At 38.5% G+C, this 12,951-nt stretch overlaps 1 protein-coding gene across 1 annotated transcript in view; it reads right to left on the bottom strand.

The window, feature by feature from the left end:
• The window catches only part of LOC128638170 (trypsin), a 33,045-nt gene extending 21,685 nt beyond the window's left edge, over positions 1–11,360 (bottom strand). The window contains exons 1-2 of the mRNA XM_053690033.1: positions 11,280–11,360; positions 9,719–9,875 (exon numbers count right to left, since the gene is read on the bottom strand). Of these exons, the coding sequence (XP_053546008.1) occupies positions 9,719–9,875; positions 11,280–11,319 (197 nt within the window). The 5' untranslated portion in view covers positions 11,320–11,360. The remainder of the gene's footprint in view (positions 1–9,718; positions 9,876–11,279) is intronic.
• Between the last annotated feature and the right edge of the window lie 1,591 nt (positions 11,361–12,951).

Raw genomic sequence — 12,951 nt, 5'->3', positions numbered from 1 at the left:
GCTCTGAATGATTGTAACACGGTTGCAATCCCAGAGAAATTATGTAGGCTGGATAGATACTATGCGGTACCGGCGTGTACTGACGTCTTTCCTATACCTAAGAGGCTTACAGAGATTATTACCAAGGAGTGGGATAGGCCCGGTGTACCCTTTTCCCCCCCTCCTATATTTTGAAAAATGTTTCCAATAGACGCCACCACACGGGACTTATGGCAGACGGTCCCTAAGGTGGAGGGAGCAGTTTCTACTCTGGCTAAGCGTACCACTATCCCGGTGGAGGATAGCTGTGCCTTTTCAGATCCAATGGATAAAAAGTTAGAGGGTTACCTTAAGAAAATGTTTACTCAACAAGGTTTTATATTACAACCACTCGCATGCATTGCGCCTGTCACGGCTGCGGCGGCATTCTGGTTTGAGTCTCTGGAAGAGACCCTTGAATCAGCTCCATTGGATGAGATTACAAACAAGCTTAAAGCCCTTAAGCTAGCTAATTCATTTATTTCTGATGCCGTAGTACATCTAACTAAGCTTGCGGCTAAGAATTCCGGATTCGCCATTCAGGCGCGCAGAGCGCTGTGGCTAAAATCCTGGTCAGCCGATGTGACTTCTAAATCTAAATTGCTTAACATACCTTTCAAAGGGCAGACATTATTCGGGCCCGGTTTGAAAGAAATTATCGCTGACATTACTGGAGGTAAGGGCCATGCCCTGCCTCAAGACAGAGCCAAACCAAGGGCTAGACAGTCTAATTTTCGTGCCTTTCGTAACTTCAAGGCAGGAGCAGCATCAACTTCCTCCGCTCCAAAACAGGAAGGATCTGTTGCTAGATTCAGACAGGGCTGGAAACCTAACCAGACCTGGAACAAGGGCAAGCAGGCCAGAAAGCCTGCTGCTGCCCCTAAGACAGCATGAAGTGAGGGCCCCCAATCCGGAAACGGATCTAGTAGGGGGCAGACTTTCTCTCTTCGCCCAGGCTTGGGCAAGAGATGTCCAGGATCCCTGGGCGTTAGAGATCATATCTCAGGGATATCTTCTGGACTTCAAAGCTTCTCCTCCAAAAGGGAGATTTCATCTTTCAAAGTTGTCAACAAACCAGATAAAGAAAGAAGCGTTTCTACGCTGTGTACAAGATCTTTTACTAATGGGAGTGATCCACCCGGTTCCGCGGTCGGAGCACGGACTAGGGTTTTACTCAAATCTGTTTGTGGTTCCCAAGAAGGAAGGAACCTTCAGACCAATCTTGGATTTAAAGATCCTAAACAAATTCCTAAGAGTTCCATCGTTCAAAATGGAAACTATTCGGACAATCTTACCCATGATCCAAAAGGGTCAGTACATGACCACAGTGGATTTAAAGGATGCCTACCTGAACATACCGATTCACAAAGATCATTACCGGTACCTAAGATTTGCCTTCCTAGACAGGCATTACCAGTTTGTAGCTCTTCCCTTCGGGTTGGCTACTGCTCCAAGAATCTTTACAAAGGTTCTGGGTTCTCTTCTGGCGGTACTAAGACCGCGAGGAATATCGGTAGCTCCGTACCTAGACGATATTCTGATACAAGCGTCAAGTCTCCAAACTGCCAAGTCTCATACAGAGTTTGTACTGGCATTTCTAAGGTCACATGGATGGAAAGTGAACGAAGGAAAGAGTTCTCTATTGCCACTCACAAGAGTTCCCTTCTTAGGGACTCTTATAGATTCTGTAGAAATGAAAATTTACCTGACAGAAGACAGGTTAACAAAACTTCTAAATGCTTGCCGTGTCCTTCATTCCATTCCACACCCGTCAGTGGCTCAATGCATGGAGGTAATAGGCTTAATGGTAGCGGCAATGGACATAGTACCCTTTGCTCGCCTGCATCTCAGACCACTGCAATTGTGCATGCTAAGCCAGTGGAATGGGGATTACTCAGATTTGTCCCCTATGCTGAATTTGGATCAGGAGACAAGAAATTCTCTTCTATGGTGGCTTTCTCGGCCACATCTGTCCAAGGGGATGCCCTTCAGCAGGCCAGATTGGACGATTGTAACAACAGATGCCAGCCTGATAGGTTGGGGCGCTGTCTGGAACTCCCTGAAGACTCAGGGATCTTGGTCTCAGGAGGAGAGTCTCCTTCCCATAAACATTCTGGAATTAAGAGCAGTTTTCAATGCTCTTCTGGCTTGGCCTCAGTTAGCAACTCTGAGGTTCATCAGGTTTCAGTCGGACAACATCACGACTGTGGCTTACATCAACCATCAGGGAGGGACAAGGAGTTCCCTAGCGATGATGGAAGTCTCAAAGATAATTCACTGGGCAGAGTCTCACTCTTGCCACCTATCAGCGATCCACATCCCAGGCGTGGAGAACTGGGAAGCGGATTTTCTAAGTCGTCAGACTTTTCATCCGGGGGAGTGGGAACTTCATCCGGAGGTTTTTGCCCAAATACTTCGGCATTGGGGCAAACCAGATCTGGATCTCATGGCGTCTCGCCAGAACGCCAAACTTCCTTGCTACGGATCCAGGTCCAGAGACCCGGGAGCGGTTCTGATAGATGCTCTGACAGCACCTTGGGCCTTCAACATGGCTTATGTGTTTCCACCTTTCCCGTTGCTTCCTCGATTGATTGCCAGGATCAAACAGGAGAGATCATCAGTGATTCTAATAGCGCCTGCGTGGCCACGCAGGACCTGGTATGCAGACTTAGTGGACATGTCGTCCTGTCCACCATGGTCTCTACCTCTGAGACAGGACCTTCTGGTGCAGGGTCCTTTCAAACATCCAAATCTAATTTCTCTGAAGCTGACTGCTTGGAGATTGAACGCTTGATTCTATCAAAGCGTGGATTCTCGGAATCAGTGATTGATACTTTAATACAGGCTAGGAAGCCTGTCACCAGGAAAATTTACTATAAAATATGGCGCAAATACTTGCATTGGTGCGAATCCAAGAGTTACTCATGGAGTAAGGTTAGGATTCCTAGGATATTATCTTTTCTACAAGAAGGTTTAGAAAAGGGTTTATCCGCTAGTTCGTTAAAGGGACAGATCTCAGCTTTGTCCATCCTTTTTCACAAACGTCTGTCAGAAGTTCCAGACGTTCAGGCTTTTTGTCAGGCTTTGGCCAGGATTAAGCCTGTGTTTAAATCTGTTGCTCCACCATGGAGCTTAAACTTAGTTCTTAACGTTTTACAGGGTGTTCCGTTTGAACCCCTTCATTCCATTGATATCAAGCTGTTATCTTGGAAAGTTCTGTTTTTAATGGCTATTTCCTCGGCTCGAAGAGTCTCTGAGTTATCGGCCTTACATTGTGATTCCCCTTATCTGATTTTCCATTCAGACAAGGTAGTTCTGCGTACTAAACCTGGGTTCTTAACTAAGGTAGTTACCAACAGGAATATCAATCAAGAGATTGTTGTTCCATCATTGTGTCCTAACCCTTCTTCAAAGAAGGAACGTCTTCTGCACAATCTGGACGTTGTCCGTGCCCTGAAATTTTATTTACAGGCAACTAAAGATTTTCGACAAACTTCTTCCCTGTTTGTCGTGTATTCTGGACAGAGGAGAGGTCAAAAGGCTTCGGCCGCCTCTCTTTCTTTTTGGCTTTGTAGCATAATACGTTTAGCCTATGAGACTGCTGGACAGCAGCCTCCTGAAAGAATTACAGCTCATTCTACTAGAGCTGTGGCTTCCACTTGGGCCTTTAAGAATGAGGCCTCTGTTGAACAGATTTGCAAGGCTGCAACTTGGTCTTCACTTCACACTTTTTCCAAATTTTCCAAATTTGACACTTTTGCTTCTTCGGAGGCTGTTTTTGGGAGAAAGGTTCTTCAGGCAGTGGTTCCTTCCGTGTAAAGAGCCTGCCTGTCCCTCCCGTCATCCGTGTACTTTTAGCTTTGGTATTGGTATCCCGTAAGTAATGGATGACCCGTGGACTGACTACACTTAACAGGAGAAAACGTAATTTATGCTTACCTGATAAATTCCTTTCTCCTGTAGTGTAGTCAGTCCACGGCCCGCCCTGTTTTTTATGGCAGGTCTAAATTTTAAATTATACTCCAGTCACCACTGCACCCTATAGTTTCTCCTTTCTCGTTTGGTTTTCGGTCGAATGACTGGGTATGACGTAGAGGGGAGGAGCTATATAGCAGCTCTGCTTGGGTGATCCTCTTGCACTTCCTGTTAGGGAGGAGTTAATATCCCATAAGTAATGGATGACCCGTGGACTGACTGCACTACAGGTGAAAGGAATTTATCATTTAAGCATAAATTACGTTATAGTATGTGTGGGTATGTGTATGCATATATGTATGTATAGTATGTGTGGGTATGTGTATGTATGTATGTATGTATAGTATTTGTGTATATGTGTATGCATATATGTATGTATAGTATGTGTGGGTATGTGTATGTATGTATGTATGTATAGTATGTGTGGGTATGTGTATGTATGTATGTATAGTATGTGTGTATATGTGTATGGCTATATTTGTGAAGTGTTTTATGCTTACAAGGACATGAAATCCTAATTTTTTTTCTTTCATGATTCAGACAGAGCATATGATTTTACACTTTCCAATTTACTTCTATTGTTAAGTTTGCTTCATTCTCTCTGCAGCTCTGCATCAGTTTTTATTTGTTTCCTTTTAATAATTTTAAAGGTTTAATACTTAGCTTAACTCTCTCTGGAGAGCACAGTAACCCGATTCTTTAACTTTAGTGCAGGTCCTGGGACCCAAACAGCTAAGCTTCCTGATAGCATGGCCAGAGCTCTGGCAAGAAGAGGATCGGGTAACTATGTAGCAACGTTTCTTTTTTCACCTTTAGCTTTGAAACATTTACATTTGTTTAATTAAAACTAATATAAATGTTTAACAAAATTTTGATGTAAACCGAATAGTGTAGGCAACAAATATTCGATGAAATGAATTTCCTTGAATATTCGGCCCGAAAATGTAATCCGAAACTAAAGTTTCTTCTCTGCACAGTTCTAATCTTAACTAGGGATAGGCCATTGTACTGAAAGTGTAATTAGCCTGGTAGAACGAATAGTCCTGTAGACATTCATTTTGAACAATAGAATGGTGATAAGAACGAAAATCCAGTAATATTCGGAAATTCAAAGTTATTTCCGGTTTTCGAATGTTACTTTCGTTTTCGAATGTTCATAATTAGATCGAATATACACATTTGAAATTTTAAATGTAACATTCTATTTAACCAATATTGTTCAGAGTTTATGTATTAGGGAATATAGAGAATTAATACATAAAAGATACAAATATATCAATTCAAATTTTTCTGTTTCGAATATTGACGGAAGAAGGAGATTTTAACACAGAGTGCTCTGTAAGGAATCTTATTCATAGAGAACTGTTACTGTAAAGATTGGTTCTGATTCTAAACACAACAGTTCAAGCTGATTGGAGTATACAATATCCACGTGTTGGAACACATCAGACCCTAGAGTAACAGAAGCGGTAACGTCACCACAGAGATCCTTACACGGAGGATCCCAGGGCGGAGGTGAAGCCATTACTAAAACAGTGGTGCGGTGTACCGGGACACAAACACAGAGAATTCCAAGGCAAAAGTACAGAATATCTGGGGATACGAGCCACTACATATTCAAAGGTTACCAGTGCATAAGTGGAACCATATACTAATTGGTAAGGTAATCCGGGACTATCATGGAGAATTCAGGTAGCTATCGCTATATTTATCCCATGCTGGATTGCAAGTGAATGTTCCACCTCTAATATAATTTGATTCCTCCTTTAAATACGAGACTTTTGGATATTTTGAGATTGTACTTTATAGATTGATTTTAATATTAGAACTACTGGTGGTTTTAGACATTGTATCGTTTTCAGAAACTGTTCTTTTATTTTCGCTTTATTTTAACATTGTATTATTTTCAGGAATTGTTCCTTTTAGTACTGTACCTTAAATAGGCATATTCTATATTGAATGCCAATACCGGCATTTCACTTATAAAATAAACATTTATTTGCTGACATTAGTTTACATTCTTTTATGGTCCTTTGTTTGCTTAGAGACGTTTTCAGCTTTTTTTAGCGCACCTTATTTTTTTTTTCTAATGATTTGATTTGATTCAAATTATGCAATACAGGTAGAAAAGCCTTTATCCAAACTGTTTGAGACAAGAAAATGTGTGGATTTCGGAATAGTTTGGATTTTGGAATGCTTGCATCTTTAAAATGGGACAGGTGGGAGAGGGAATGGAACCAAGAGCAATAACAATCATCTAGATTACGAGTTTGGCATTATGAGTGAAAAAGCAGCGTTATGGCCCATAATGCTTTATTTTCCCTAACGCTGCTATTACAAGTCTTGTCGGTATAGGTGTACCGCACACCTTTTAGCCAGCCACGCAACGTCAGTACCGAACTTTTAAAAATGTACTTTTTCAATGTAATCAGTGTAATTGATGTAATTAATGTCAATGTAATTTCAATTCAATCCTATAGCGCCGGTATTACAAGTTTTCCTGGGAGGCTAAAAAGTGAGCGGGGCACCCTATACTGACAAGATTCATACTGCCATCTGAAAGTCAGTAGTTATGAGTTTTACGTTACAAAGCTGTAACATAAAACTTATAACTAAAGTGTTACAAAGGACACCCATAAACTACCTATTAACCCCTAAACCGAGGCCCTCCCGGACATTGTCGCCACTATAATAAACCTATTAACCCCGCCCTAAACCACCGCCCTCCCACATTGCAAACCATTTAAATATTATTAACCCCTAATCTGCCATCTGCCCACACCGCCGCTATAATGAACTATTAACCCCTAAACCTAACTTTATATTAAAATTACAAATTCCCTATCTTAAATGAAATTAAAACTTACCTGTCAATTTACAAAAATGTATTTTAAACTAACAATGAAACTAATATAATTATGAAACTACAATTAAACTAACTACCAATTAAAAAAACATAAACTACACATTAAAAAAATCCTAACACTACTCTAAAAATTACAAAGTAACTAATTACAAAAAAATATAACTAAATTACAAAAAATACAAAATAAAAAATTACGAAAAATAAGAAACAAATTATCAAAAATAAAAAGGAATTACACCTAATCTATCAAAATAAAAAATAAAAACTCCCCAAAAATAAAAAAAAACCCTAGCCTACAATAAACTACCAATAGCCCTTAAAAGGGCCTTTTGTGGAGCATTGCCCCAAAGATATCAGCTCTTTTACCTGTAAAAAAAATACAAACAGCCCCCAACAGTAAAACCCACCACCCACCCAACCAACCCAACCAACCCCCCCAAATAAAATAACTATCTAAAATAACCTAAGCTAACCATTGCCCTGAAAATGGCATTTGTATGGGCATTGCCCTTAAAAAGGCATTTAGCTCTTTTGCCATGCCCTGAAAAGGACAATCAGCTCTTTTATGAAAAGCCCAAACCTTAAGCTAAAATAAAAACCCACCCAAAAAACCCTTAAAAAAAACCTAACACTAACCCCCCGACGATCCACTTACAGTTATTGAAGTCCCACTTGAAGGATCCATCCAGCCGGCGAAGTCCTCATCCAGGCCACGAGAAGTCTTCATCCAGACGGCCTCTTCGATCTTCATCCAGCCGGCAAAGTCCTCATCCAGGCGGCAAGAAGTCTTCATCCAGACGGCATCTTCTATCTTCATCCATCCAGCGCGGAGCGGGTCCATCCTGAAGACATCCGGCACGGAGCATCCTCTTCATACGGTCTCCGCTGTACACTGGAACTTCAATGCAAGTGACACCATCAAAGATGGCTTCCCTTGCATTCCTATTGGCTGAAAGATTTCTATCAGCCAATAGGATTTAAAGCTGCCAAAATCCTATTGGCTGTTCCAATCAGCCAATAGGATTGAGCTCTCATCCTATTGGCTGTTCCAATCAACCAAAATGATTGAACTCTCATTCTATTGACTGATTGGAACAGCCAATAGGATGGGAGCTCAATGCTATTGGCTGATTGGAACAGCCAATAGGATTTTAGCAGCTTTAATTCCTATTGGCTGATAGAAATCTTTCAGCCAATAGGAATGCAAGGGACGCCATCTTTGATAGCGTCACTTGCATTGAAGTTCCAGTGTACGGCGGAGACCGTATGAAGAGTATGCTCTGTGCCGGATGTCTTCAGGATGGACCCGCTCCGCATGAATGAAGATAGAAGAAGAAGAGCTGATTGCCCTTTTCAGGGCATGGCAAAAGAGCTAAATGCCCTTTTAAGGGCAATGCCCATACTAATGCTCTTTTCAAGGCAATGGTTAGCTAAGGTTATTTTAGATAGTTATTTTATTTGGGGGGGTTGGTTGGGTGAGTGGTGGGTTTTACTGTTGAGGGGGTGTTTGTATTTTTTTACAGGTAAAAGAGCTGATATCTTTGGGGCAATGCCCCACAAAAGGCCCTTTTAAAGGCCATTGGTAGTTTATTGTAGGCTAGGGTTATTTTTATTTGGGGGGACTTTTTTATTTTGATAGGGCTATTAGATTAGGTGTAATTAGTTTTTAGTTTTGAAAATGTGTTTCTTATTTTTTGTAATTTTTATTTTTTTATTTTTTGTAGTTTATTAATTTTAATATTAGTAATTTTAGTGTTTTGTTTTTTTAAATGTAAGGTTTTAGTGTAAGGCAGGTTAGGTTTTATTTCACAGGTAAGTTTGTATTTATTTTAACTAGGTAGTTAATAAATAGTTAATAACTATTTACTAATTAGTCTACCTAGTTAAAAAAAAATTCAAACTTACCTGTGAAATAAAAATAAAACCTAAGCTAGCTACAATATAACTATCAGTTATATTATCGATAGCTTAGGTTTTATTTCACAGGTAAGTATGTATTTAGTTTAAAATAGTTATTATTTTGTTAATAATTGTAACTTTAATTTAGCTGTATTTAAAATATGTTAGGGGGGTTAGGCTTAGGGTTACGTTAGGGTTAGGTTTAGGGGTTAATATATTTATTTAGTGGTAGTGATGTGGGAGGCCAGAGGTTTAGGGGTTAATAGTATTATGTAGGGGGCAGCGATGTTAGGGGCAGCAGATTATGAGTTAATAGTATTATGAAGGGGCAGCGATGTTAGGGGCAGCAGATTAAGGGTTAATTGTATTATGTAGGGGGCGGCGATGTAAGGGGCAGTAGATTAGGGGTAATAACTGTATGTAGGTGGCGGCGATGTTCGGGGCAGCAGATTAGGGGTGTTTAGACATGGGGTTTATGTTAGGGTGTTAGGTTTTTACATTAAATGTATTTCCCCATAGACATCAATGGGGCTGCGTTACAGAGCTTTTCATTCTGCGATCGTAGGTGTTAGACTTTTTTTTTGGCCGGCTCTCCCAATTGATGTCTATGGGGAAATCGTGCACGAGCACGTAACAGCAGTGCTTGTTTTCGATGCGGAACGGAGCTCAACACCCCCATATCGCCCGCACAAGCCTGCTCTTTTAAACTCGTAATATCAGCGCTATAGGGGGTTGAAATAACGCCGCTTTTGTGGCGGTCGTTAAAAACCCTATAGCGCTCAAAACTCATAATCTAGCTGATTAACAGGTTATACTTCTTATTTTTGTTCCTTAAAAATCAATGTCAACCTGTTTAAATGCTACTGTTTCATAAAGATGACAGAGAATATATGAGTAAAGATTCCATTTAAGACAATGAAACAGAATTGAGATTAGAACTTCAATAAATGATATACATACGCTGTACAGCAGTGGGCTGCTGACAGTACCCAGTTCTCATTTATTAGCACACCTCCACAGGTGTATGAATCAAAAAAATACAGGGCGGCTTGCCATGGCTGGGAGTGAGGCACACATTCCACTCCTCCTATGATCCTCTCTGCGCCACGCACCCAAACTGTGAAAGAAGGAAGTCCGTTAACATTGTCAGACCCAAAGCATCCTGCGTTAAAAGTGTATAGTTACATATTTTCAATATAGTAAGTTATATACTTGGAAAACGGTTAATTATTATTATTTTTGTAATCAAATGTTCTGTACTTTAGTGAACATATATGCAGCACAGTAATATTTTATAACAGCTGTTAAGAAGACAGGTCTTGACTATTATCTATTACAATACCTGTAATGCAAAACAAACTCCTAACCTCATTACACTAAAAAATAATATAAAAAAACAGATAATTGCATATAAAAAAGTTTAGGTGGGAAATTTAATTTCTCATTAAAAATAGTTTAACCCACAAATATGGAATTCTCTGGATGCAATGGGGAAAATATTTTGCTTTCATGTGGGGGTGAATCCCATAAGGAAGCAAAACTAAGCAACGCTCTTTAAAGTGCCACTTCAGCCAAAATTGGAATCCACATGGTTGCATTTCAGTTTTGAATAGAAGAATTTTTGTAATATACATGTAATAGCAAAAATGCTTCTAATAAAAGCTATAGCTGCTTCACAAGTGTTTTTAAGTATGCACTGTGCACCAGCATTTTAAACAGAGAAAGCCTAAGGTGCTTGTACTATTGGGTATTGACTCAATTTGTTAATTGCTGAGACGATACAAGTCCCCACTGGTGCTCTGAGCAGCTACATTATTTAAAATGCTTGTGCACTGAGAATATCTAGCTATGCTTAACATTCACGTGCAGAGAAAAATGTCAACACTAAAACAGGGATAATTTTCATAAGAAGTATTTTTGCTAAAACCTGTATATTGCAAATATGTGTCTATTTAAATATGTAATTCATCTATGGGCATTTAAATGTTGACCAGAATGTCCCTTTAAGATAGATCAACATACAAGAAACCTGCATAAATTCACACCTACTTACTTTCCAACAGTCAAGACAGTTCATAGGTACAGTATATATAATAAATATTGAAACATTTTCTATAAAATTGTAAATTTATAAATCTTTCAAAACCAAATGGGTCTTTCTTTCAACTTTTATTTTATGTGAAAACAGCTTTCTTTCTTGCAAAGGCTCTAATGACACCTTTGTCTCAAGTACATTTCACTTCTGTGATACCCTTTCTGGCATACAAGGAGTAAAAATGACAATGTGCAAGTTTTCAGTATCCTAATGCACCTTTAAAGCAATTTTGAAACATTTTATTTTTTGTATGATGTGAATATAGAAATAATATAGTGTAAATTTCATTACAGGTAGACAGCAGCAGCTCTATAGCTTGGCAAAACATATGAGATTTTGCTCATCCAATCAATAATTTTATAGGAATTGCTTAAATTGATGTAACGGTGCTGATTTGTAAATAAATTATTTCCTGAACTTACTTACCTGCTGATTCCAGCAATGCAACCAAAATTGTAAGATACATTTCTGAGATGTTTGTGGAAAACGTTCATGGGTTTTCATTTTATTTCATGGCTTAGATTATAAAGTAAATTATTAACAACATAAAAACCTTGGCTAAACAACGAGATTCAAAGGGGAGGAACGAAAGTAAAAGAGTTGTAATGAACTTGCCACAAATAATAACTGTACTTTTAAAGGGACACTGAACCCAATTTTTTTTTTCGTGATTCAGATACAGCATGCAATTTTAAGCAACTTTCTAATTTACTCCTATTATCAATTTTTCTTCATTCTCTTGCTATCTATATTTGAAAAAGAAGGCATCTAAGCTTTTTTTTTTTTTTTTTTTTTTTTTTTGGTTCAGTACTCTGGACAGCACTTTTTTTATTGGTGGATGAATTTATCCACCAATCAGCAAGAACAACCCAGGTTGTTCACCAAAAATGGGCCGGCATCTAAACTTACATTCTTGCATTTCAAACAAAGATACCAAGACAATGAAGAAAAGTTGATAATAGGAGTAAATTATAAAGTTGCTTAAAATTGTATGCTCTATCTGAATCACAAAAGAAAAAATTTGGGTTCAATGTCCCTTTAAGTTTTGGTTTTTGGTTAATGCCATATATTTCCTAATCATCTTTTATATAAAGGGATATGAAACCCAATTTTTTTTCTTCTTCCATGATTCAGATAGAGCATGCAATTTTAAGTAACTTTCTAATTTAATCCTATTATCAATTTTTCTTCATTCTCTTGGTATCTTTATTTGAAATTATTTATCGTGCGCAGGCAAAAAGCCTCAGAATCACACTTTGTATAGTCATTATATAATGGGCTAACCTCTTTCTCATTTTCTTTCTCATTATCAGAGATGTTAACCAGTTCCAATGATTTCTTCAAGTTTTTAGCTGTCACTCTAGGTTTTTTTTTTACCTCATTGAGAATTGTGCATATGCCCTTTGAGTCATCTTGGCTGGACGGCCACTTCTATGAAGAGTAGCCACAGTACTAAATCATCTCCATTTATAGAGATAAGCTTTTGTTGATGTCATTAGCCTAGGGTTTCACATACTTTTTCCAACCTATACTGTGAGTATTTGAATGATATATTCAATATGTGCAAGAATAATACAATTATTTTTTGTGTTATTAGTTATTATTTTAAGACAAATGTATACATAAATGCAGTCATTTCTAAAGGATTCATAAACTTTTTCTTGCCACTGTATCTATATGTATATATATATATGTATGTATGTATGTGTGTGTGTATAAAGTGTTAGATATTTAACTTATTAAAATAATATTGCACAAAACTACAGGAACTCAACTCCACTAATATGAGTTGCTGTTTTTGTCTGACAAATATAAAAGTTTCCTTTAAATGTACTGTCCCCGTCTCACATGATCGCCATTAGTTAAACACAGAATCATATATGTATTTGAGCAGTGAACTCTTGCACATGCTTAGTGGGAGCACATAAAAAACTGTGCACAATACCCCAAGAATGAGGCGCAGTCCTTTTAAAAATTTTAGTTTGTTCTAGTTCTATTACAGACAAAGGTTTCTGTCTGACTCCAACAACTAAAGATGAGCAACAAAAGAAAGTGCAGAAATCCTCCAATGCATTAAAAATTCAAAATATTTATTAGG

This window comes from Bombina bombina, chromosome 8 (assembly GCF_027579735.1).
Source record: "Bombina bombina isolate aBomBom1 chromosome 8, aBomBom1.pri, whole genome shotgun sequence".
NCBI lineage: Eukaryota > Metazoa > Chordata > Amphibia > Anura > Bombinatoridae > Bombina > Bombina bombina.
The sequence above is the reverse complement of the archived record's forward strand: the minus strand, read 5'-3'. Positions and strand labels throughout refer to the sequence as shown.